General features: G+C 38.9%; 1 protein-coding gene across 1 annotated transcript in view; it reads right to left on the bottom strand.

Annotated features, from left to right (window-relative positions):
• Positions 1–26,737, bottom strand: part of sema5a (sema domain, seven thrombospondin repeats (type 1 and type 1-like), transmembrane domain (TM) and short cytoplasmic domain, (semaphorin) 5A) — a 788,567-nt gene that overhangs the window by 440,809 nt on the left and 321,021 nt on the right. Inside the window, exon 3 of the mRNA XM_039754371.1 lies at positions 24,987–25,086. Coding sequence (XP_039610305.1) covers positions 24,987–25,086 — 100 coding nt within the window. The remainder of the gene's footprint in view (positions 1–24,986; positions 25,087–26,737) is intronic.

The raw sequence follows: 26,737 nt of genomic DNA, 5'->3' as shown, positions 1-26,737 counted from the left end.
TAACATAAATCATGAATATAATGATCATTTTCAATATTTGGTTGAAAATCCTTTACAGTTAAACACAGCCTCAAGTCTGAAGCTATGTCCATCTCTAAGTGCTGGGTTTCCACTCTAGTGATACTTTGCCAGGCCTTTACTGCTGTTGTCTTGTTTGTTGGACTTTCTACCATTGGTTTTGTCTTCAGTAAGTAAAATGTATGACTAATTGGATTGAAGTCAGTTGATTGATTTGGCCATTGAAGGATATTCCACTCCTTTGCCTTGATAAGCATTTGGTTTGCTGTCGCAGTATGTTTTGGCTCATCGGTACTGTGAAGTGTCATCCTATTTGTTTTGCAGCATTTGGATGAATCTGAGCAGATATGCACTTCAGGATTCATCCTGCTACTTCTGCCAGCAGTCATATCATCAATAAACACTAGTGACTGACTTTCATTTACAGCTATGCATGTTCATGCCATAACACTGCCTCCACCATGTTTCACAGATGATGTCGTATTCATTGGATCATGAGCCGTTTCTTCTCTTCTCCATACTCATCTTTTTTGAACATTCAAGAACACATTGACCTTAGTTTCCTTTGTCCAAAAGAAAATTGTTACAGAAATGGACAGGCTTTTACAAAATAATTTCTGGCAAAGTCTAATCTGTCCTTCCTATGCTTGAGGTTTATCAGAGGTTTCTGTCTTTATTTTCTTGAAGTCTTCTTTTGATTGAAGGCTTTGGTGATGATAGGCCTACCTTGCAGAGAATGTTCTTGGTGTGGCTAAATGTTATGAAGGAAAAAATTCTGCAATCATCCAGCACAGGTGTCTTCTATGGCTGTCCAGGCCTTCTGGTGTCTCTGAGTTCACCAGTGTGTTCCTTCACCTTAAGAATGTACCAAATGGTTGATGTGACCACTCCTGGTGTTTCTACTCTCTCTCTCTCTTTCACTAAAGGGCTTGTTTTGTTTTCTCTGCCTAATGATGGCCTGTTCTTACTTACATAGACATCTCTTTGGACCTCATATTGCGAGCTCACAGTGACAGCTTTCAAATGCAAATTCCACACTTGGAATCAATTCCACAACTTTTACCTGCTTAATCCATCCATCCATTTTCCAACCTGAATCTGAACACAGGGTCACGGGGGTCTGCTGGAGCCAATCCCAGCCAACACAGGGCACAAGGCAGGAACTAATCCTGGGCAGGGTGCCAACCCACCGCAGACCTGCTTAATAATTAATGAAATAATGATAGACCTGCTCCGACCTGGCTATGGAATAGCTTGTCAGTCAAATGTCCAAATACATTTGTTGGTTGTTAGGACCACACGCTGATACAGCACATCGCACCCACCACATTACAAATCAACTCGGGATCCCAGATTAAGACCCGATTGCAGCCATGTGACAAAGTGTGAGTTTTTTTTTATGGTGGCTGGAGTGCCAATTCTGCCACCTACTCCCAAGTTTTCCCTGCAGTTTGGAGGACCTACTTGCAGGGCTGGATGCAGATTAACGTCATACCCAGGACAAAGCAGTTGAAGATTAAGAGCCTTGCTCAGGGGGCCAAAGCAGTATAGTCACTTCTGGCATGTACGGGATTTGAACTGGCAACCTTCTGATTACCAGTGCAGATCTCTACCACAGAATTTGAGCCCCTGAAAATGGGGGGACTAGGCAGAAAAATGTTTTTCATTCCTAAATGGCTTATACAATATTTTTGGTAAACCCCTTAAATTCATCATTCATCATCAAGTCCTTCCATGAGAACCCTAAGAGGACTGTTTCATTTATGTTAGGCAGATTGCACAGAGGGGACTGGGCGGTCTCATGGTCTGGAATCCCTACAGATTTTATTTTTTTTTTGTTTTTTCTGTCCACCCTGGCCATCGGACCTTACTTATTCTATGTTAATTAATGTTGACTTATGTTTATTTTTTATTGTGTCTTCTATTTTTCTATTCTTCATTTTGTAAAGCACTTTGAGCTACATTTTTTTGTATGAAAATGTGCTATATAAATAAATGTTGTTGTTGTTGTTGTTAAATTAAAAGTGACACTTCATTAACACAATGATTGCTTTATTTTAAATCCATTGTGGTGGTGTGCAGAGCCAAAATTATGAAAATTGTGTCACTGTCTAAATATTTATGGACCTGACTGCATTTTCATGGACAGATTTAAAAATATGCTTTAAAATTGTTTACATGAAAGAAACCTGTAGGCTGTGGATTACTTGCTATGAACTTCGATCCATCCTTTCATTTTCAACTCCCATTTCGTGTTTGTTGCCTTTCCGGAGCTTGTATAGGGAGGTCAATGACTACTAAATGACAAAATCACTTTGGATATCCTGAAGTACAAATTAAAGCCACACTGAAAAGCTACACCATCTACCCTCACTTTAAATGCATAGCTTGCTAATTATGGCATGCCCTTCATGCTGGTTTCATAATCGTCGATTTCACTGTCTTGCACTTATGACAAAAACACACCACGCCACATTTGAAAATGTTTCTACTTTAAATTCACTTGTAATTCTTGTCGCCCCAATAGGACTTTTACTTTCTAGCCTGCGGTTTTTTGACCCTCAAAGGGCCATTAGCAGTAATTGACTATGAGTCAGTTTTTTAAGTGATCAATATTTATGCAAGAATCACTGGAGCTTCCCTAATCTCCATCTATACACCCATCAGCAAGAACTGGGATCTCAAATCAAAGAAAAAATATTAGCTAAGAAATGTTTAATGAAAGGATTTTCATTCTTTCTGTTGTTGCTTCCCCATTTCTAAAATAGTGAGGACAAATCAGTTGTGCTACTTTATTTCTTCCATGCTTACTCTTATGGCACAACCAGCATTGCTCAAATTTATGTGTTGATTATTTAATCCTTTTGTTGTTTAAATATTATTTCTCATGTCCTGATATTAATTCTGTTTTTTTTCTGTTTTTGTACTTTTTATAAATTTTGATATTCTATCTTGGAGGCAGGGTGGTGGCTCTGAGGCTAGGCCTTTAACCTGCAATTGCTCGGTCCTGGGTGCCTGCATCCTGCCCTTTAAATAAGTCCTCCAACTTGCAAGGGAAAATTTGGGGGCCGGTGGCAGGATTGGCACTATCTGTCACACCAGTTAGTCAGTTAGTGTCTAATCTGCTGCGTCCAGAATAGGATTAGAGGGGGGCGCTGGAACCTATCAAAGGCAGCATAGGGGGCAAGGCAGGCACAAACTCTGGACAGGGCGCCAGTCCAACACAGGGAGAACATACATACACAAACACACATGCACACACACACACCCCAACCACACACTAGGATCAATTTAGTGTTGCCAATACATGCAACCTGCATGTCTTTAGACTATGGAAGGAAATCCATGATAGACATGTGGAGAACATGCATTTACAACACTTCAGACACACCACCAGACTGCTAGAGTCCATCTGCCTGGGTATGTGGTTAACAGCGGTTCTCACAGGACTGGTGGAGAGTGGCCATTCGAATTGCCACTGAGGTAGAGAGGTGCGGACAAAGGGATGAAGCAGCTGAGAGATACCAATGAAGTGCTCATCAAGTGCTGTGTCTGTGAGTGCTGATCTTTGAGCTGTTTTTTCATGGGCTTCTCCAGTAGTCCCGCCACTGCAGACGGTCGAGCATGTGTATGAGATCTGATGTGTTTGTATTCAGTAGAACAGTGGTGTGCCTTGGGATGGTTTTGGTTACAAGATGTATGCTTCCCCTTAAAAATGGTTGGGAAAAACTGATATAGGTTAAAGGAGTACATTTAAGGAAAATGGAGAAATAATTAAATAAATCAAACAATGAAAGTCAAAATAAAACATTCCTTTGTCTTCATCTTAAGAAAGTGTCTCTATCTATTTTGTTAGGTCGCTAATCCATTCACCCAGATTTCCTTTAGTGCTTCACCAATATTTCCACAAACTCACCAGATTTTGTATATATGTTGTTGCTTACTGCCATGGGCTGTACCTGGCCGGGATGCTAACATTATGGAAGGACCGGCGATGAGAGCATGGTCAGGGAAATATTTCCCCTGGGATGTTAGAGGGCTTCTCCCCTGGGTTGCAGTGGCACCACAGATTCCCACAGGGTATGCTGGGAGTTGAAGTTCAATGTAGCCCTGTTGATTCCTTGGGTGTCGCCAAGGGGAGCAGTGGAGGCCACAGAGCCTTACTTCGTTGGGCTTCTGCCACACCTTGGAGTACTTCCAGAACATGCTAATGGGCCACCTGAAGTGTTCCTGGGTGTAGCTTAAAAGGGGCCTGCTTCCACGACTCTAGTTAGCTAGAGTCTGCAGAGAGAGAGAGAGAAAGAAGAAATGCAAAGAAAATGCAGTGTGCTGTACTTATTGTACTGTGCAGCTTGTGGGAACGGTTTGGGACAGTGTGTTGTGGTTGGAACTTGTGCCTGGTGTCTGTCTGTGTTGGTTTTGAGCAGCAGGAGTGTCCCCTGCTGGCCACACTATGTGTGCTTTGTACCTAACTGGCTCTGACCCCCCCATGTCCCTGTAATTGAATGAAGGGTTACAGATGAATGTATACTGCACGTCCTAAATGGCCAAAAATAGATATTCAGTGCTAATGCAATTTATTTCTCCCATATTAAAGGCAGGAGATGATGACTATGTACCTGAGTCTTGAGGTTTGTATTTGATGTCATAAAACATCAATTCTTTAGGAGATACTGGGATAATGAATTTTATACATCTGCACCCATCAGATTGTCTGGTGCTTCTGATTCAGTAGCCAAAGATGCAAGAAAATCCACTAAATTGACTTTTCAGCACCAACTCATTTTCCAGAATGTCACACTATAATCCCAATGTTGCTGATTATCAGTTTACCCTTTCTCAAGACCCCTAGGTTATTTTTTTCAATTGAGTGTGAGAACTGTGGAATAATAAAAATTGTAATCAACATATTAAATAATAGTTGAACAAAGAATCTTGGGCTGAGGACCTTTTGACCTAGTCCAAGGGAGGGGAAAAAGATTTCATGACTATGCCTTAGTGCAATGAAATTTTTGTTTTTAGATAAACAAGTCTAAAATGCCTTGATGATTACTATCTGTGTGCATTTGGGTGGATGGAAAATATGTTATTATGCAAACCAGCTTATGCTACGAAAATGTATATGTATATATATTTGCGAGTTTAAGAGTTCTTTGTATTAACTATATGAATGCATTAAGATTGTTAAAAGAGGAAAATCGTTACGTGTATAATCATCTTAACAAAATAAGTATATTACTAGTTTGTATTTATAGGTTATGTATTAATTGATTATTAATATGATTTACTTAAACTAATGAACTAAGGATTAATTGTTTATTAATAAGACTTACATATAAAAATGAAGTGTGTACGCAAAGCTAAAAAAAACAAACTTGCAATATTTCTGTCAAACTGCTGTCTGTACTCAGGAAACTGTTAATCTTAACAAACATCTAGGATTGTAAAATCCACAGCAACAGACTTTTTCACTTCATCTTTAGTGGTTGAACAAATGTGTTGTAATTTTTGGGCATATTACTGAATCCCCCCAAAGAATTGTGTAACCTTGTCTCGTGATAGGCTATCTCTGAAAGATGTAAAAATTTCTGTTATAAAAAGGAAACTCAACCCCCCGATTGGGCTATTGCTGGTGACTGTCAGTGACACTAGCTGACAGGGCTGGAGTGGTCTCTCTGCCACCAAGAATAAAGAAATTGCTTTTTACTTTACATCTGCTGTCTGCCTGCTGTTTGCCTCGAACCTTCGTCCATAGAACGCATAGGTCTTATTCTGTAATGTGCATTAAAATGAGTTTAAGGGCTGCTTCCAATTTTAAGTGCCTTTGGATTACTTTGTATCTCTTGAATCTATGAGAGCCTACCAAATACACTGTAAATATTTAGAAGTGGCTGAATGCTTCAGGTCATAGTCAAGCTAAATGGTGAACCATCGCCTCAGTCTCAGTTTGCATGCATTCTGGAGTGGGTTTTCTTTCATGACCTCTCTGTATGTTGCTATGCTGCTCTGTACTTGTAATATTTCAGTTGCGCTATTATACTGTATTGAGGACTACTTGTGTTCTGTGTATTGTATTTTATTCACCACCTTTTTTGACACCCACTGCACAACCTATCTGGAAAGGGGTCTCTCTTTGAACTGCCGTTCCCAAGGTTTCTTCAGTTTTTTTCCCTACAAGGGTTTTTTGGGAGTTTTTCTTGACTTCTTAGAGAGTCAAGGCTGGAGGGCTGTCAAGAGGCAGGGCCTGTTAAGCCCATTGTGGCACTTCTTGTGTGATTTTGGACTATACAAAAATAAAATGTATTGTATTGTATTGTATGTTGCTGCATTCTTCCTTCCCTCAATTCTGACCAATCTCCCTGTCCCTGCCACTGAGAAGCACCCCCATGGCATGATGTTTCTATCACCGTTCTTCACTGTAGGGATGGTTTTAGGAAAGTGAAGAGTTGTGCCTGGTCTTCGAAAAACATAGAGCTTCGAGTCCTGCCCAAATATCTTAAATGCTGAATCTTTAAATTCCACTTGGCAAACTCCAAGTGGACTGTCATATGGTTTTTACTAAAGAATGGCTTCTGTTTTTCCACTCTACCGTAAGTGCCTGATTAATGGAGTGCTGCTGAGATGGTCATGTTTTGTCAATGAACTAGAAGATAAACTATTTTAACAAAACTGGGAGATGCAAAGGAAACCGAAGCCCAATATGAAAGACCATAATCGTGGTCGAGAGAACAAGAGTGTTAAAAACTAAAATACATGTGAGGAAAGAACAAAATGATTATCCTTCAGAGTTTCGGTAAGGATCGCCATCCTTTTATCACATTGCATCGATTACACATGGGTTTCGACCTCAGGAGCCTCCCATTAGCAAAGCTGGAGGCAAACCTAACAACAAAATTAAACAATGGTGACATTTAAGGACCTAAAATCGTACCAGATCATGACAGGTCATCTTTCCGACTGGGAATCTCATCTGAGCAGAAGATTTCTGAAGCTCTGTTGGAGTGACCATTGGGTTCTTAGTCACCACCATTCTTGGCCAGTTACTCAGTTTGGCTGGACAGCGAATTCCTGAAGGTTCTAAACTTCTTCCGTTTTACAATTATTGTGGTCACTGTACTCCTGGGAACACTCACAGCTTTAGAATTGGTTTTAACCACTTGCCCTGATCCATGCTTCACCATAATTTGATCACAGAGGTCTACAAAAATTTCCTTGGACTTCATGGCTTGGTTTGCGTGTTGACACGCAGTGTGAATTGTGGGACCTTCTATACACAGGTGTGTGTCTTCTTAAACGATGTCCAGTCAATTCAGTTTGGCACAGGTGGACTCCAATCAAGTTCTAGACATGTCTCAAGGAGAATTAAAGAAAACAGGAGTAACCTGATCAAAATTGGCAAGGCCAAAGCAAAGAATCTAAATACTTATGTAAATGAGTGACCTCAGCTTCTGACTTTTAATACATATAGAAAGCCTTTCTGAAAACATGTTTTCATCTTGTCATAATGGGTTACTGACAGTAGATTAATGGGCAAACATGGCAAATTTGTCAATTTAAAATTAAATCTACAGCACAATAAAGTGGCCTGAATACCCTCTGAATCAACTCTCCATGAATGTGCCCCACAGTCAACAGATGCTCATTGCAGACTTGGTTCCTTACTTGTGTCTGAGACCTCTGAGATGTGTTCTGACTTGTCAAGATCCTAAATCGGATTAAGTCGTACAAGAAACAGATGGATGGATAAGATAGATTTAATTTAATACACGAGTCAAGTACTGTTAGATGAAATATGCTTGTTCTAATGACAGGAATATCATGGTGCTTAAGTGTCTGGTTTATCTGCCAATGTCAGCAATTATATAAAAATATATTTTGGTTTGATTTATTCACACAGAAACTGCCTCAGTTTAAAAAAGACGGCTCCTTATTTACATGAAAGGCTAAACACTGTTGAATGTGTTATGATGGCCTACTTTATTTTGTAGGCCTCCCTTTTTATAGCTGTTAACACTTGTCAGGTTTACTCCGGTGCTGCTTTTGCTGTCTGTCAGTACTTCAATATTTATGTTTTATTAATCCTAACTGCTTTGATTTTACTGTACTGATGAATTTATATATTTCATGATATATTTTATTCTTATTTGTGCTGTCAGCTGTGTTCAGAGGTGCATTCATCTAATGGCAGTAAATACAATAAAGACTAAGTGTTTTGTGAAATCATTCAAATTGTAATTTATATAAAGACAGAAGGTGTCAGAATTATTACTTAAAAACATATTCCAATTTGACAATAATACTTTCCCTTCATGATTGTGTTCACTTTTCTGCTCTAGCACTGCTGTTAGCTTCAAATGAAACTTAACTGTAGGATTTTAGCAGAAACTGTGTGCGTTTTAGTGAGGAAACTCTTTCTCATCTCCAACCACATGGCACTCCAAAGATCACACATACAGTAGCTGTCTGAAACTCAAAAAATTGGATCTTTTCAGGGCATGCCATGGTTCATGTTATATCACTTTGTAGTACACATCAAAATATAGCACAGGGCAAAAAGCCAACACTAAGACCTTCTTAGACAAAAGCATCTTTCGCCTTCAGTGAATAGTGTTCAACAACCTCAGTTAAATGAAATGAAGATCCAAAAGTACTGGAAGAGAGGCAACAAGATAATGTAAAAAACTCCTGAAACCAAGCAACAACACTCTTTATGTGGCAAAACCATAAAACACAATTATTCCCAAATGTGAAATAAATATTAAATAGAAACTTAGTTTATTAAATATTCTGGCAAAAGAAAATTAATAAAGATTCTTAAAGTCAACAGTTGATTAACTTAGTGGAAAAGCAATAATGAAAAGCCTCTAAAATAATCACAGAATATCCCTGTCCGTAATCAAGTAGAAAACAAAACTATGCGACTTATAAAAATGAGTTGCATTGCACTATATCTAAAAAATGTCACTATATATTTCCGTATGATGTACTCTATACAGCATACAATAAAGATATGTATCTATTATAATAAAAAAAATTGGGGTCGAGACGTGATCATCTCAGAGAGACATTTTGAAGTCCCGCAAGACTACTTGCATGTCACGCCCTACTTACAAACAATTTCTCGGAGACACTTTAACGTCCCGCGAAACAAGGAAGTGAGACAAAAGGATAGTTGCTGTACATGTCTTTATATGATTGATGCACAGCGCGACATGCAGATCATGCAGCACGGCAGCAGCAGCTGCTGTACAGGCTTTTAAATGATCGACGCGCAGCGCGACATTCATATCACGCAGCACGGCACAAGCAGCACCTGGCTTAAAGGACAGCTGGTGTACAGGATTTTAAATGATTTATGAGCAGCGCGACAAGCAGAACATGCAGCTCATCGTCCGCATCTCAACGTGACAGGCAGAGACACGAAGTGGCTAGCGTGACGCGTGCCCCCAGGGTCGGGGGGGGTTAAGCGAGGCAAGCAGGGGGCTTTGCCCCCTAGTATACTGTATAGTATTTTTAAGAAATCTGAAATACGAGTTGAGACACAAAAATAACCGTATTGGTAAAAATATATATATTTATTGATGAATTCGAGCATTCTAAACATTGTCACCTTCTATATACTCCCCCTCCCAAACTCTACACTGCTGGATACGCATCTTCCATTGATTGAAACAGTGCTGGAAGTCTTCTTCCCTGAGGCTCTTCAACAGGCTTGCCATTTTTGTCTTCACTTCATCCATTGAAGAACAATGTGTTCCATTCAGGTCAGTTTTGATTTTCGGGAAAAAATAAAAAAATCACAGAGAGCTAAACCAGGTGAATAGGTAGGATCATCAAGGACAGTAATGTTTTTGTCAGTCAAAAACTGTTTTATGGAGACAGATAAAATTCTTGAGAAATTTGACGTTGATTCGCCGTTCGATTTTTTCACCCAACATAATCGTAGCAACTTGTGTAGAGATTGTTGCGCAAATACTGACAGGGCTATTCACAGGATATACAGTCAGTGGTTTGAGAGGGCATGTAAGAGGGGATATAGTCCATGATTCATGTCCGGCCGACCTCCAGAAGGTTTATCAGGAAAGCCCCAAGCCCAGTACAATTATTTTTGTGTCTCACCTCGTACAAGGGAGGAGTAAATGATAACTTGTTCTGTAATGTAAAATTACCGAATGAAAAATATCTACAAAAGGAAAATGAACATTACAAACATAAAATCACAATCAATATTACTACTTGAAAGAAGAAAAAGCACTTAAAACAAGTTCCCCATCTTTGGCCCGTGTATAAACTGTGGTTCCTTTTCTAACCCAATGCTATGCTAATACCACTTATGGGAAGCTGCACCTTCATGTGTGATTAATTAGTAAAAATGCCTTTCAGGGCTGATAGCGTTTGTTCTTTATATTAATAATGTGCCGATAATGCAGTCGTGACGTAGTCACATAATTACTGTTAGTGTATTCTATGCTTATCTATTGAGCAGTTCTTACAAAATTTCTTTTCTCTTCCATTCATTTCCATATAAGTGACATTTTTCTGTGTGTGTTTTGAACGTGTGCCTACCCTGAAGTTTTTACTAACTTGTACTGGAGATCTGAGTAACAGTCAGATGAAAAAAAGCGGAAAATATACAAGTTGGAGTAACTGCTATCAAAGGTGAGATAGAAACTGTAAACTAATTTGTAGTGGAAGCCGCACAGAATGTTTTTATGTTTCACGATAGAACAAGTTAGGAAATTCACCCCTGCTTTTCAAAGTGGAGATTTAAAAATTTTAAAACTCTGCACTGTGCAAGCCATTCAAAATATCTCAATGAAAACTAAACAGTCTTGCCAAATTTCTTGTAATTGTCTTGTAATGAGCACTGATGTGCATTAGGTCGAGTTCCAAACTCAACTGATTTGACTGGGGAAAAGATAGTGGATTTAAAGGCAAAGCCCAGAAGTGATGTCATCTTGCACTGGATCCGGAAGTGACATTCGTCGTAGCACCGGAACCGGAAGTGACATTTTCCCATATTTGGCCTGCAGAGGTAACAGAAGTAGGTTTAGCAAACCCCTCCACCCCCAGTCTTTAGGGTAATTACCTGCACTTAGTCCCTCCTAATCGCACATGTTTGACAAGAGTTACTAACAAAAAGGGCTATGGGGGACTGGGTGCAAACACACCTTATCCCAGCTCTTTTACATAATATATATGATGTGTTAAGTATTTTTTGTTAATTAACAGGTTTTAAATTAGTAGAATTTGGCATTCACATTTAAATGCTATACGAATGCTTTAAAACATCAAAATTCTTCCCACATTCATTAGCGCCCAGAGATAGGTATAGTATGATGAAGTGAGTCCTTTTTAAAAGCTGGCACCAGGTAATTATTAACTCCAGACGTAACATTAACTCTCACTGTAGAACCCTTAAGGCCTTGTAAACATTTCAAGTGGTGCTTTTTGATGCCTATTGTTCCTCATTAATCATTTTAGAGTCTGTGCTTGAAAATTGTTCGCTCGGTTATAACTTGACTAATTCTAGTCTGAAGCCAATTGTTTTATTAAAAAACATTTGACCACAGAGAAAAAAAAGAAGGTCTCCGAGCTGACAAATTGGGGACCTCCTCTTCTGCAGGCAACAAAAGAGGATGAATAATGAACATCTGAAAGTAATGTAGAACAAAGTGATGATAGACTTAAAGAGGACATTTAACATTTTTAGATGATCACTAACTTTTTATTGGTAGTTTTGGTTCTGAGGGACTTAGAGGACTAGGAGTGTAATAAACATTAAGGCAACTAACTTTTCCCTTCGGCGGCACGGTGGCGCAGTGGTAGCGCTGCTGCCTCGCAGTTAGGAGACCCAGGTTCGCTTCCCGGGTCCTCCCTGCGTGGAGTTTGCATGTTCTCCCCGTGTCTGCGTGGGTTTCCTCCCATAATCCAAAGACATGCAGGTTAGGTGGATTGGCGATTCTAAATTGGCCCTAGTGTGTGCTTGGGGTGTGTTTGTGTGTGTCCTGCGGTGGGTTGGCACCCTGCCCAGGATTGGTTCCTGCCTTGTGCCCTGTGTTGGCTGGGATTGGCTCCAGCAGACACACGTGACCCTGTATTCGGATTCAGCGGGTTAGAAAATGGATGGATGAACTTTTCCCTTATAATTTCAAGACACATAAAAGGCTTGTTTCCTGATTATTATATTTAGCAGCTTAAAAAATATTTCTGAATTTGTTGTATCACAGCATAAGTATTAAAAAATGTGTAACCTGGGCTAGGTTTAAAACACAAAAAAAAAAAGAATGCAAATAAAGTTTATTGACTGAAATGGGGTACAAGATACTGGGGTTGTTATTTAAGGTTAAGCTGGATGTGTAAGTTTCCTCTAATTAGCCTATCGACAGTCCACATAAGATAATTGTGAGACGGGATTGGAGGAAAGTAGAGAGAGCAGGAAAAAAAAGAACAGTTTGAGGCAGAACGGCGAAACAAGACGGGAAAAGAAAGAGGAAATAGTTTTAGCAAACCGCTAAAACATAAAAGGAGAAGATGGGAGAAGAGAAAGATTTAGCAACATAGTAAACTGATTAGACAGAAAGAAGCGATAGTTCAGAGGTGAGAAAGCAAGTGGGGATCAAACAGAGGGTGTCTAGCCAATGAAAAGGACAAGTAAGTGTGCCACTGCAGGACGTGAAGAGAGTCGAGAGAGGAGAGGGACTGACACGTAGTGGACGTGATTTAGTGACCTGAAGAAGAGAAAGGTGGCAGAACACGAGTTCAGCACTGGAAAACCATGAGTGAGAAGTTTGTTCGAGAGAGAGAGAGCGACGAGAGGCCCAAAGGAGATACCCGAGGAGAAAGGAAAGTACATTCAAACAAGGTCTGTGTTATTTTTTTGTGTTTGTTTGTTTTCTGTGGCTTGACTTAAATCCTCAAGTGAAGGCGCCAGTTCTGTTTTGTTAGTTTGGCCACCACGCACCAAAGCTACGGTTTGGAGCCCCCAACGTTGTGAGTAAACTTCACTGACTGTGGTAATTAATAAGGTTGCGCTCACCAGTAGTATCAGACAGACGATATACTGTATATAGCTGTAAAGTGTTTGTGTTTTATTATGTGTTGTATATACAGTATTTGTAAAATGCCAAGTTTGGAAACCTGTTATTCATTTTGCATTTAAATAAAGAGAAAGTTTTTTACTTAAATTTGGAGTAAACTGTGATTTGGTTATGTGTTCAAAGGCTGAAGGTGACATATATTGTACATGCCAATAATAGAGGTGGCGATACCATAATAAAGAACTCAGGGTCTTGCACGCTGATTAAAGGAAGAGGGTTACAAATGTGTAGGAAAATAATATATCAGAAAAAAAAAGAGAAAGAGATTTTAATGAAGACTGAAAGGTGTCCGTAGAATCCTTCTGTTTGTTTTACTCGTGTTTTAAAAGTTGCATTTTAAAGAAAACAATAGAAAAGGGAAGACAGCCAAGTGTGCTAATTACAGCGTAGCCTAAAGACTGAGTAGCTGAAAGGCCCAAGTCCAGCAGACTTTGACTTTGGAGCTCGGTGAGACCTTGTATGCCCAGAGGGTTTTTTGTTTTTGAGCAAAATTGACAAGATTTTTCTTTGCTCCATTCCAATTGAATGAAGAACTTTGGCTCTCTTTCTCTCTGGTATTGTGCTTCTCAGCAGGTGATTAGAATTCCTGCTCTTCTCTTCATCTGTGAGTATGAATTTTGAGGCAAATCGTCTGTTAAGCCTTGTGTGAGCCTTATTCACTTCATATTTCAACTATCAACTCCTTTTTCATTATACTTTTTCTTTGTATAATGGAGTCTAGTATTACATTCTGAAATGCGGCATGTCTAACCTTCTTTTATTTCTTTTGGAAGTAGTCTTTTCTTTTTCTCCGTAGTGTAACTGGCATACTTGTCGACTCTGAATGTTAGACAGATTAGAGATCTTTATTGTCACTTATACTGCAAGAGCATAGTGAAATTCTTCTGCTACAGTTGTGATGATGTTTAAATAAATACAGTAAGTACATAAAAGTAGCAACACATAAATAAATAAATGAAGAACAGAAGTAAATAAATAAACACATAAATAAGAGTGGAAAAGGTTAAGTAAATTACAATGTCATTTAAACCAGCCGGTGGGTACATAACAGGTAGAATCAGGTGACCTTATGGTTTGGGCGACAAAGCTGTCACTGAAGTGGATGGAGCGAATGCTAAGTCCCTAGTAGCACATCAAAGAAGGCAGGGAATGAGATGGGTGGCTATCATCAGAGATGACGACACTTAAAAAAAATCTGTTTATGTCTTCACACCTAGTGCTATAAGCAGAAGAAACACAAAGGATGTTTATTATACATTAAGTTGGATTAATGAACTTTCTTTTTTTTGTACTGTAGCTCAGTACTCCCAAAACACCCAAAGGCAGTATTGCCTGGAACAATGTGAAATTTCCTATAACCTTTTTGTGTATAAAAAAACCATGAAAGTGCTGCATTGCCCCTTGTTGGCGTTTGACAGAACAAACCCACATCAACTGGATTCATTTTATTCATGTGCAGTTAGGTCCATAAATATTTGGACAGAGACAATTTTTTTCTAATTTTGGTTCTGTACATTATCATAATGAATTTTAAATGAAACAACTCAGATGCAGTTGAAGTGCAGACTTTCAACTTTAATTCAGTGGGGTGAACAAAAAGATTGCATAAAAATGTGAGGCAACTAAAGCATTTTTTTAACACAATCCCTTCATTTCAGGGGCTCAAAGGTAATTGGACAAATTAAATAACTGGAAATAAAATGTTCATTTCTAATACTTGGTTGAAACCCCTTTGCTGGCAATGACAGCCTGAAGTCTTGAACTCATGGACATCACCAGATGCTGGGCTTCCTCCTTTTTAATGCTCTGCCAGGCCTTTACTGCAGCGGCTTTCAGTTGCTGTTTGTTTGTGGGCCTTTCTGTGCGAAGTTTAGTCTTCAACAAGTGAAATGCCTGCTCAATTGGGTTAAGATCAGGTGACTGACTTGGCCATTCAAGAATCTTCTTTTTTTTGCTTTAATAAACTCCTGGATTGCTTTGGCCGTATGTTTTGGGTCATTGTCCATCTGTATCATGAAACGCCACCCAATCAATTTGACTGCATTTAGCTGGATTTGAGCAGACAGTATGTCTCTGAACACCTCAGAATTCATTCGGCTGCTTCTGTCCTGTGTCACATCATCAATAAACACTAGTGTCCCAGTGCCACTGGCAGTCATGCACGCCCAAGCCATCACACTGCCTGACTCCACCGTGTTTTACAGATGATGTGGTATGCTTTGGATAGTGAGCTGTTCCACGCCTTCTCCATATTTTTTTCTTGCCATCATTCTGGTAGTGGTCAATCTTGGTTTCATCTGTCCAAAGAATGTTTTTCCAGAACTGTGCTGGCTTTTTTAGATGTTCTTTAGCAAAGTCCAATCTAGCCTTTCTATTTTTGAGGCTTATGAGTGGCTTGCACCTTACAGTGCACCCTCTGTGTTTACTTTCATGCAGTCTTCTCTTTCTGGTAGACTTGGATATCGATACGCCTACCAAGCCCTGGAGAGTGTTGTTCACTTGGTTGGCTGTTGTAAAGGGGTTTCTCTTCACCATGGAAATGATTCTGCGATCATCCACCAACATCCTGCAGAAATTATTTCACTTACTGCTGTCCTTTCCGTTGACAAAATGTCATGTCATCATGTAAAAAGGTATACATAGAATGCAATCTTAACCCCAGCTCTTTCTAACATCACTTCATCATTTTATACAGTGGATTCAGAAAGTATTCAGACCCCTTCACTTTTTGCCCACTTTACCATGTTGTAGATTTAATTTTAAATCTGTACATTTGACATTTTTGCTCATTTATCTACACTCAATAACACATAATGTCAAACTGAAGACATGTTTTTAAAAAGGATTACAAATTTACTACATTCAAAAACTGAAATCTATAAGTTTACAAACATTTTATTCAGTGCTTTGGCAACAATTAAGTCTTCTTGGTTGTGTCTACAAGGTCTGCACATCTGGGTTTGGGCAGTTTATCTCATTCTTCCTGGCAGATCTTCTCAAGCACCATTAGACTGAATGGGAAGCGTCTGTAGACTGCCATCGTCAGGTCTCTCCACAGATGTTCTATGGGGTTTAAATCTGTGTTTGGGCCGGACCACTCAAGGACATTCAGAGACTTGTCCCAATGCCAATCTGGTGTTGCCATGCTGAAAGGTCAACCATTGCCCAAATATGGAGCAGGTTTTAGTCAAGGTATTTGGCTGCATTTATCCTTCCCTCAAATCTGACCAGTCTCTCTGTCCTTGCCGCAAAGTCTGAGCTTTGGTTGGGCCACTCAAGGACAGTCAGAGATTTGTCCTGAAGCGACTCCTGCATTGTCTTGGCTGTGTGCTTTGGGTCATTGCCATTCTGAGAGGTGAAGTTTCACCCCAGACTGAGGTCACATGCACTCTGAACCAGGTTCTCTTCAAGGACCTCTCTGTATGAGGCTGCGTTCATCCATCAATTCTGACTAGTGTCCCAGTCCCTGGAGTTGAGGAGCACCTGTATAGCAATATGCTGACACCACCACATTTCACCGAAAGGATGCTATTAGGCAGATGAGGAATAGTGCCTAGTCTTCAAACCATGGTAGTTGGAGTTTTGTCCAAAGAGTTCAATGTTTGTCTCATCAGACCAGAGGATTTTATTTCCTCTGATTTCGTTCAACCATTAGATAGATAGATAGATAGATAGATAGATAGATAGATAGATAGATAGATAGATAGATAGATAGATAGATAGATAGATAGATAGATACTTTATTAATCCCAAGGGGAAATTCACACTATAAGCCTTTTACTCAAGAGTGGCTTCCATCTAGCCACTCTACCATAAAAGCCTCATTAATAAAGTTCTGCTGAGATGGTTGTCCTCACAACAGGCTCTCCCAGTTCAGTAGAGGACTTCTGAAGCTCTGTTAGCATGACCATTGAGTTCTTGGTCAACTCCCTGATCAAGAAAGCCTTTCTTGTCCAGTAACTGGACTGGAATCCTGGGGGTTCTAAACTTCTTACATTTCACAATTATTGAGATCACTGTGCACCTGGGAACACTCAAAGCTTTATAAATGATTTTATACTCTCATCAAAATTTGATTCCAGAGGTCTACAGAGACTTCTTTGTACTGCATGGCTTGTTATGTCCTAGCATGCAGTGTGAATTGTGGGACTTTTCAAACAATGTCCAGTCATTCCAGTTTGGTACAGGTGGACTTCAGTCAAGTTCTAGACACATCTCAAGAAGAAGCAGAGCAAACAAGACACACCTATGCACGATTTGGGGAGCCACAGCAAAGGGTCTGAATAATTATATGAATGAGAAATTTCAGTTTTTGATTTTTAATAAATTTGCAAACCTTTCTGAAAACATGTTTTTATTCTGTCATTATGAGGAACCACATGGAGATTCTCATTTTCTAGTCATTTTCTAACTTGCTTAGTCCTGTTGCGGGGGGTCGGCTGGGTTTGCTGGAGCCCATCCTAGCTAGCATAGAGTGCAAGGCAAGAACAGACCCTGAACAGATTGATGAGGAAACCTGTCAAATTTATCCATTTAAAATGAAATTTATGATGCAATAAAGTGTGTAGAGAGTGAAAGGGTCTGAGTTGACTGTATTCGTCTAATTATGTCAACGCTTTGTGTGACTTTTCAATGCTCTGCACTCTTTTCTAGCTCTTAATGGATGGGCTGATTAGTGCTGCATTAAATAAGTACTGATTCAGTTCAGGTCTCCAGGAGCTGGTGGTCTTTCATCACTGTGATGTACTGTTGATCTTTTAAAGAGCAGCTTGCTCTTTTGATTGAATAATTTAACACCTTGAATGACCAATTTCAACACATTTTTTAAATATTTTAAAAGGAAAAGTTCATTTTAAGCCCAATTACAGCTCACAAGAAGTCCTTAGAAGTAAACGATGTCAAAACACTATTTTTAGTTGGCCTCATTGTCTTAATATTTGACAAAACATGAAAAGCACATAATTATTATTATTTCTTCTTGATGTTTTTTTAGGAAGACCCTGCCAGATTTTCTTCAGTGGTGCTGAGCAGGTCATTTTCTCTATATGCTTTCTGCTCTCTCAACTAAACAACATATTTTTAACAACAAAATTAATGACAATGGGACATACAGCCAATGAAGAAAGAGAACAGCAAACAAACAGACAAATGCGATTCATCATAATAACTTTGAAGTGAAAAATGAAATGCACCCTGCTGACTTTGCCAAATTTGAACTGACGCACAAGTAAGTCTGGAAGTGTGTTCTGACCCTTATTAGACATTAGTCTTTGCTCAGTCTCTTCTCATTGAACTCATACGCGGTAAATACTTTGCACAATAACTCCAATATGTTGCCATTGACCATATGATGATGATAATAATCTTGACAGGGCACTCAAAGGACTGCTCATTAGATTCCCAGATTAAATCATGTTTTTACCTTTTAACATTTTAGCATCAGAAATAAAGCCTAATCAAACTATAATTATCACATTATATTAAATTATGCCCTCTTTCAATAGACCTCACACCTACATCAATTAGTTAAATTGAACAATTTGTTAACCCACTGAGCAAATGGAGTGACTGCTCTGTTCTGAAGTATAAATGTACTTTAGTTCTCATTAAATATAATGTATGCAAACTTTTGTCTATGCCGGGCTCTTGAATTCAATCCACTGCTAACTCCACAAATTAATGCAACTAAATAACGCATACTGAACATCATTGCAGAAGAACAACAGGTAATAATTCACTTGCTAATAATTGCTATTAAACTAATTAGCCAAATTAAAGGCAAAAATGATATAAGTAGAATTTTGCACAATTATTATTACAGCATCTGCAGGTCACATAATGGAATAATTATTAGAAATGTGCCCTTGATAGCTTTAAGAACTTGAGTTCACATTCTAGCACTGGCAGTGGAATTTGTATCACCTTCCTAGGCAGGTGTGGCTTTTGTCAGGAACTTCATTTTCTCCACACATTACTTGACATTACTTGAATTGCATTTGTGTTTGAGTGTGCAGGAGTGTGCTGTCTGATGGACTTAATACAGTGGTTCTCAACCACTTGGTCAAGGCCCACTTTTAGGTCATGGGCTGCCACCGGTGGATCACGAGCTGTTATTGTTTATAATGGTAGTGGGTTGAAAGGAGCCATGCAGTGGGGTTCGGTGATCATACTTGTTCCCTCCCCCTGATCTGACAACTGTGCTCGATTCACCAAGGGAGACAACTCCCCACTATGACAACTGCAGTCAGTTCCCCAAGATGTAACCCTCCTTAGTGGGTCACGAAACAAGAAAGTCTGAGAAACACCAGACTGATGTCCACTCAACTCTTAATTCCTATTTTGCACTTTGCGCTAGGAGGATTGAACTGATCTTTCCTTTACCCTTAAATGACTGCAGCGCACTGGAAACAGTAATTCCCCTCCACTCCAGGGGTTGGCGCTCTACAGTAATGCCTTCTCTTTTTTCTCCCTCTGAAGACCAGAAGATTGATAGCTTTTCCACCGATGATGTCACTTCTAGTGTCCTTCGAGCAAGTCCTGCCTCTTCATGCCTGAAAACGGTCTTAACCGGAAGAAGCGTCATTTTTGGTAGTGGAATCCAGACTCCCATCTGAAAACACTTACCCGAGTTTTATTCCTCTGTTTTTGAGACTTTAGTTATACAGGGTTTGCCTACAGGTGCCCTAAAACTACTTGCTGCCTTTGCTTTGTTCATACACGAACCACTAGAAGAATAAAACGAGTGGATGGATGGGTTAAACATTTATGAAGAACACAAGGATGAGCCATGATCTCTCATAGATTCCTGGATCTGTGTCTGATCCCCAACATATTACTGATCCCATTTACTTTGTATAGCGGTGGCCAAGAACATTTTTTAATTTTTGTTTTTTGCAGAATGGAGAAAAAGAAATTTAAGATATAACAGAAGTCACTAGTGAATAATGTCATACAAACAGAAAATGAAAAGAAAAAAAGATGTGTTTTTGAAAGTTTTAAAGCAGAACATTTTGGACTGCAAACTTAATAAAATGACCATAGACAATGAAAAAAAATCATATTACTTGTGTCACATAATGCACCTGATTGTTATCCAGTCACTAGGTCAAAATGAACAAAACAAGCATTATTTTTTGCTAAACTAATAGTATTGTTACTTCTGGAAATCTCAGCACGGACATAAACAGGAAATTGAAGTTCTCATAGAAAGGAGTTTTTGAAGTGAAGACAGGACTCCTCATCAATGAATGATGGGGTGAGGTGGGCATGTTTTGTCCATTGGGTCACCGCAGGCAAGGGCTGTGCAGCACTACAACATGTACATTAAAAAAAATGTATAGCTGAATTCTGACTAAGCAAGTTCAGAGGAGTCCATGTAGTTCATCAAACTCATTTTTAGCTAATAGCAAGCTTATCTCAAAATCTCAATGAAATACTTCATAGGAGTTGAAAAGGTTTCTGCTTTAACTAAATGATTCAAAATGTGTTCTAGATTCTGACAGCCCTTTGTGTCAAGAAGTGCTTCTGTCTTAAAACTGTGAAGTTACTATATAAAACATGAATTTGAATGCGTAGGTGTGTTTATACATCTGCTCTGTAGCTGCATATTGTCTCTTCAGGAATGTTTTAAAAAGTCAACTGAAGCTTCTGCTGTTTTGCAGTGTGCCCCTGCTTTTCCAGAGTGATTACAAAGCAGTGATTACTTTATCTACACAGGAAGCATCCCCACATGGTTTTCTTGTCATTTCTTAGACATTGGTACTGTGGAAGTCAAGTTCATCACGGATCATGCAATTCATGCCTAAAGAAGACAACTTGTGACAACCGGCTCACATTGTCACATTGTTTAACAAAATAACTTGAAGAATAAGTGATGTACAGTACAAGATTAGCGTTATTGGTATATATATATATATATATATATATATATATATATATATATATATATATATATATATATATATATATATGTACACTAGTTGTGTAAGCCCGTGGTGTGAAAAGCCAGGGCTCCTACAAATTATTGAAAACGTCAGAAAAAAAATTGAAATGCATATCATTTTGCGGATGTGCTCGTCCCCCTTGTCTATCAGCGGCTGAGCGAGTTTCTTTCTTGTTTGCGGTTTCACTTTGGTGACGGAGTCACTTTCTTTCAGCTTCATGCTGTAGCCTCGCACTTCCGGGTCGGACACACAGACACACACACTTCCAAACATAGATGTTTACATATATATTGTGATGGATGGCCGGCTTCATATTCCGGCCCTCACCCCCAGGCCGCCAGGGGGAGCTCTCCCGACAGCATGGACGGGCCCCGAATTCCAGCAGGGCCTAATGGACTATGTAGTTTTTATGCACAGCCCTGCTGGATACCTTGGGGACCACTGGGAGTCACTGTCGGGAAGCCAGTGGACTCATTTATGCTCTATAACCCGGAAGTGCGTCATAATCCTGTGACAGGAAGAAATGACGTGCTTCCGGGGTAAAGATAAGGACTATTTACCCTAACCCGGAAGGAATAAGGACTTGTGGACTGTTGGGCAGGAAGGCCTCCGGGTCAGGGAGTATAAAGGACTGTGGCTGGAGGATTGGATTATTGATTTATGAATATAGTGGTGGAGAGGGTGCTTTGTGCACTGTATTGTTCAAATAAAAATAAAATGTGGACTTTTACTTGGTGTTTGAAGTGGTACCTGAGGGTTCAAGGGAGCGTTTGCGCCCCCTACTGCTACTATATATATATATATATATATATATATATATATACATAAATATATAATGTAATGGGCAGCCGGGATGCTTACCCGGCCGGGACATCTCCATAAGGGAAGGACTGGGGGAAGGAGCTTGCCTGGGGCAATACTTCCCCAAGGATGGTAGAGACCAGTCTTCCTAGCTTGGTACACTGCCACAGAACAGGGAAGCTCAACCCTGCTGTGGCTCATGGACACCGCCACGGGGTGTGTGGAGAATGGCTGAGTCCTGCTGTACAGCGCTGCTGTCTCACCCGGAAGTGCAGCCGGAAGGTGATCACTGAACACACAGAGCAGCACTTACAGGTCCTCTATAAAAGGAGACAGCTGCCACAACCCAGCAATTCGGAGTCGGGTGGAAGGAAGACTGAGTTTGCTGGGAGGAGGAGTGGAACTGGTCTTTTACATATATATATATATATATATATATATATATATATATATATATATATATATATATATATATATATATATATATACAGTTGTGCTTGAAAGTTTGTGAACCCTTTAGAATTTTCTATATTTCTGCATAAATATGACCTAGAACATCATCAGATTTTCACTCAAGTACTAAAAGTAGATAAAGAGAAACCAGTTAAACAAATGAGACAAAAATATTATACTTGGTTATTTATTTATTGAGGAAAATGATGTCTTCAAGACATCATTTTTAAAACACAGTAAAAAAATCTATTTTGTATACCTTTTCTTGTGTCGTAATGAAACTTATTTTATCTTGTAGCATCTTTTTAGAATTAACGTTTGAAATGTGGTACTTCTTTTTGGATCACCCTATATATATATTATCCCAATACCTAATCCAGATATTTTTTTAAAAAGTGTTGAAGGTTTCAACGTTAATCCGTTTCAGTGATACACAGATGGAAGGAATGTCAGTGAGAGAAAGAAAAATTCGCAACCCAAAATGTTCTGCTTTAGAATTTTCATCCATCTACCACTTGTACTGGAGTTCTAACAATATACTGTTGTGATGAATCCATTTTTCAATTTTGACCTTATTTTTCACCTTTTTTTTCTCAGTTTTGGGGCATTTTTGTCATTCAGAAATTTTTTTGAAAAGTATTAAAAGCTGTTGTAATTATTCAACATTATTGTCATTTCTATTGGTTATCACCATTTTGACCACATGTCAGTACTATGCTAGTTAACTGAGTAACCCAGGATGCCATTGAACCACTGATATAAAGGTCACTGCAGACATTTTCAGGTCATCCGAGTTGGTGAATGGATCTCTTTGTCTTGACGAGTGCTTTTGCTATTTACTATCTCTGATTAAAAGGTTCAGGGCTTTGATTTATGATGGCAATTTAGCATGCTTCTGTTTCTTGGTTTAGATGAATGATTTTATGAGTGATTTCTGATTTGGACTTTGACTAGTGAAATGACTGAATTTCTCTTCTGGTCTTCTTCCAGATGTTGCATTTCTCTGTGTCATGACAGTGCACACAATTTTCAATCCTGGTTGAACACTGTGATGGGGTTGCTGGGGAACGCCGCCTATCCACTGGACCAGGGCAACAGTGATGTAGCATTGGTATCAGCTCAAATATACTTTTCTTTTTTTCGTATTGTCATTTTTTTATTTGCCAACCATTATCTGCATTATGGTTAGTGATTGAGCATCCAATGAAAATTGCCATAGTCATATGCAATGGCTTTAGTATCGAGTCATTTACAATATACACACCTCAAGAAACTGTATGAGACAATGGCAAGCCTTAAAATGCCCAGTTACTTGTGTTAGGACAGACAATTTATGATAAATAAAAAGAAAAAAAAAATTAAAAAGGATTTAATATTTTCTGGTACCCTTAGCACTCCCAGTCAAATGCCCTCCTATTACTCATCACCTTTAGAGGTTTGTCCACCTCCTTCTTCATTAAATGTTCTTCCTCTTCAACAGTGGCAAACATGTCTGGGACTCTCTATTAAAATGGATTATGAAAAACAAGGTGACGAGGAAATTTAGTTTTCTATTAAGGGATAGAAGCAATGCTTTTATGAAGCAGTCTTTCAATGTAAGCATGGTATACACACACGCTTATAACTGGTACAAACAAATATGTTAAAAATGGGTCCAGAAAAATAGGGGTCTGCATTAGCACTATAAGGCACCTTACAATGAAACAAACTGATAACATTGATTTTGAAAATGAATTACCAGCTCCAATTTGGTGTCAGAGGTAGCCAAGCTTCCATTTTAAAAGCACTTATGTGTGTGTGTGTGTGTGTCTCTCTCTATTATATAAAAAAATCTTGGGACGTGACAAGACTATTTCAGAGAGACAAGACAAGACATTTTCAGAGAGATAATTTCACAAAGTAGAATGCCGTAAAGAGGTTCAAAAATGTTGGCAGGATACACATGCAGAGCAGTTTAGAGATTATGAAAGTACTAAAATTCGAAAGTCTCAAAAAACAGCGCTAACAAACGAAAAACGGAAATAACGGAACAGCGAAAAGAGATTGAATATATGGACATAGGTGATATGACAGAGCTACTACAAGTTTAATTTCAAAGAAACCACAATTCGGTCAGGTTTATATTAATGATCACAGAGAAGCAATGCAACATATAACTGAAAAGAGTTAAATGACCGGACGTATTGGAAATTCTACAGCCAATAATGGATACATCCAAAAGTATCGCACTTTACACAAAATTTAGCTGAAAACACGGACAAAGAAGTTTTCTTCGATTTCTATATGAATCCGAAAGATCACGCTTGCATATATAATAAACCAACATGTGACGAATTGTCAGCGATAATAATTTTGAAAGACGGAGATATCAAAGACATAGTTGATATTCGTGTTTATCCCAAAGCACAGCATGATTCGTTACAAGCGGCAGATTCAGGAAATGACTAGTGTGTAGGCCCGCACAGGGGCTGGTGAGCAAAGCGAGCAGGGGACGGAGCTCCCTAGTATATATAAAAGCGAAAATTTGCAGAAGCGCCTTCAAAGTACATTAGAAGAAGGATCTTTTCATAAGAACATTGCTAGTATTTTTTATGTACTCCATATTCATTTTAGGGTCAAAGTATAAATTTGTAACAGAGAGAAAGGATTACAAATGCAGAAAAATACTCACCTTGCTCCAACAATCAGTTCTGTCTGGCCCGGGTCAAATGTTAGCTGGGAAAAATCCACTGTATTTTCAGCTTCAAAATGATAAAGCCATGGTTCAATTTCTGAAAATAATACAAAGTATTTTATTTTAGTACAATGTAAATTATAAGAGAAAGGAAAATATTGAATAGTCAAAATATACTGAATGAAATAAAAAAATAAACAGAAAAATCCAAATGAAATAACGACCTAAGCTCTAAGCTCTGTATGTAATTGTTTTCACCTCATAGGCTGCTTTTTACTTTGATACACAATGTCACCTCTGGGACACTCTATAGACAGGTATATGCTTTTCCTAATCATTTCCAATCAATTGAATTGACGAAAGGTGGACTCCAAACAAGGTGTAGAATCATCTCAGTAATGATCAATAGAATGGGATACACCCGAGACAAAGTTCAAGTCTTGTAGTATAGTCATTTTACTTTTAATAAACAAATACTGAAATCCTGTTTTCACTTGATCTATCTGGAGTTTTGACTGTTGCTTGATGAGGGAAAAATCAATTTAAATGATTTTAGCATAAGGCTGCAACCTAACAAATGTGTTAAAAACAAAAGGGTTGGAATACTTTCTGAAGACTATCTATCTATCTATCTATCTATCTATCTATCTATCTATCTATCTATCTATCTATCTATCTATCTATCTATCTATCTATCTATCTTTTTTATTCAGAAAAAAGTAATGAGTCCATACTTTTAGGAATTTCTGAGATAAGCTGAATCTATCAAAACAGATTTAGTGTTTTTTAACAACGAAATTGTCTGTTACTGCAAACACTTGGTTAAAACAAATGTCAGAAGCAAAGAACTAAAAAACATATGAAATAAGGATGAATTCAATGAACAGATAATGCAAGAGTTATACATTGATATTTTCTCTCTCTGTCTAAGAATGGAGTTAGCTTGATGGGCACCTTCACTTCTGAGGTTACGGATATCGTGTAAAGTGCTCTGACCACCAGCCTACATGTGCCTCCTCAGCTCCTAACTCCACAATCCCATGCAAAGCAATGGACCCCAAACTATGCCTCAGGCCTCCCTGATGCCCTAAAGTTTAACCTCCTCACCACCCACACTTCTGCAGTTGTAGAACTACAAGTCCATGCTGGCATTATCTATTAGACAGAGCCAACTAGGCCTATGCCTTTGGAAGATTGATAGTAAAATGAGTTCATCAAGATCACAGGGAAACAGTTGGACATGTTAAGGGTAAATTTCACACAAATATTAGGAAGTTTTTCTTTACACAGAGTACCACAGACAGATGGCATAAGTTACCTAGTAGTGTAGTAGACAGCAAGACTTTAGGGACCTTCAAAACTTGACTTGATGCTATTTTGGAGGATTTAAGTGGATAGGAATGGAGAGCTTTATTAGGCTGAATGGCCTGTTCTCATCTGGACTGTTCTACTTAAACAGGAGGAGGTGCTGTTGCTAATGGTTTCTTCTCTTCTATCTGCAGCTCCAAGAAGACACCCCATGAGGGCACGTGACCCCACCTACGAAGCCCAAAGAAGACCCGCCACTTCCACTTGGAGAACTATAAAAGGGATGTCCCCCAGAAAGTTGTTTTCAGACCCCAGTCTGGTGCAGGTCAGAGCTACTTAATCCACTACAAGAGAGCATGAGAACAAGACCAGAACTTTAGCAAAGCATGTGGTAATTGTGGCTGATCTTTCAGTTGTGCCTTCAAGCACATGCTTTCTTT

Source organism: Polypterus senegalus, chromosome 5, assembly GCF_016835505.1.
Source record: "Polypterus senegalus isolate Bchr_013 chromosome 5, ASM1683550v1, whole genome shotgun sequence".
NCBI lineage: Eukaryota > Metazoa > Chordata > Cladistia > Polypteriformes > Polypteridae > Polypterus > Polypterus senegalus.
This window is presented reverse-complemented; position numbering and strand designations above follow the sequence as displayed.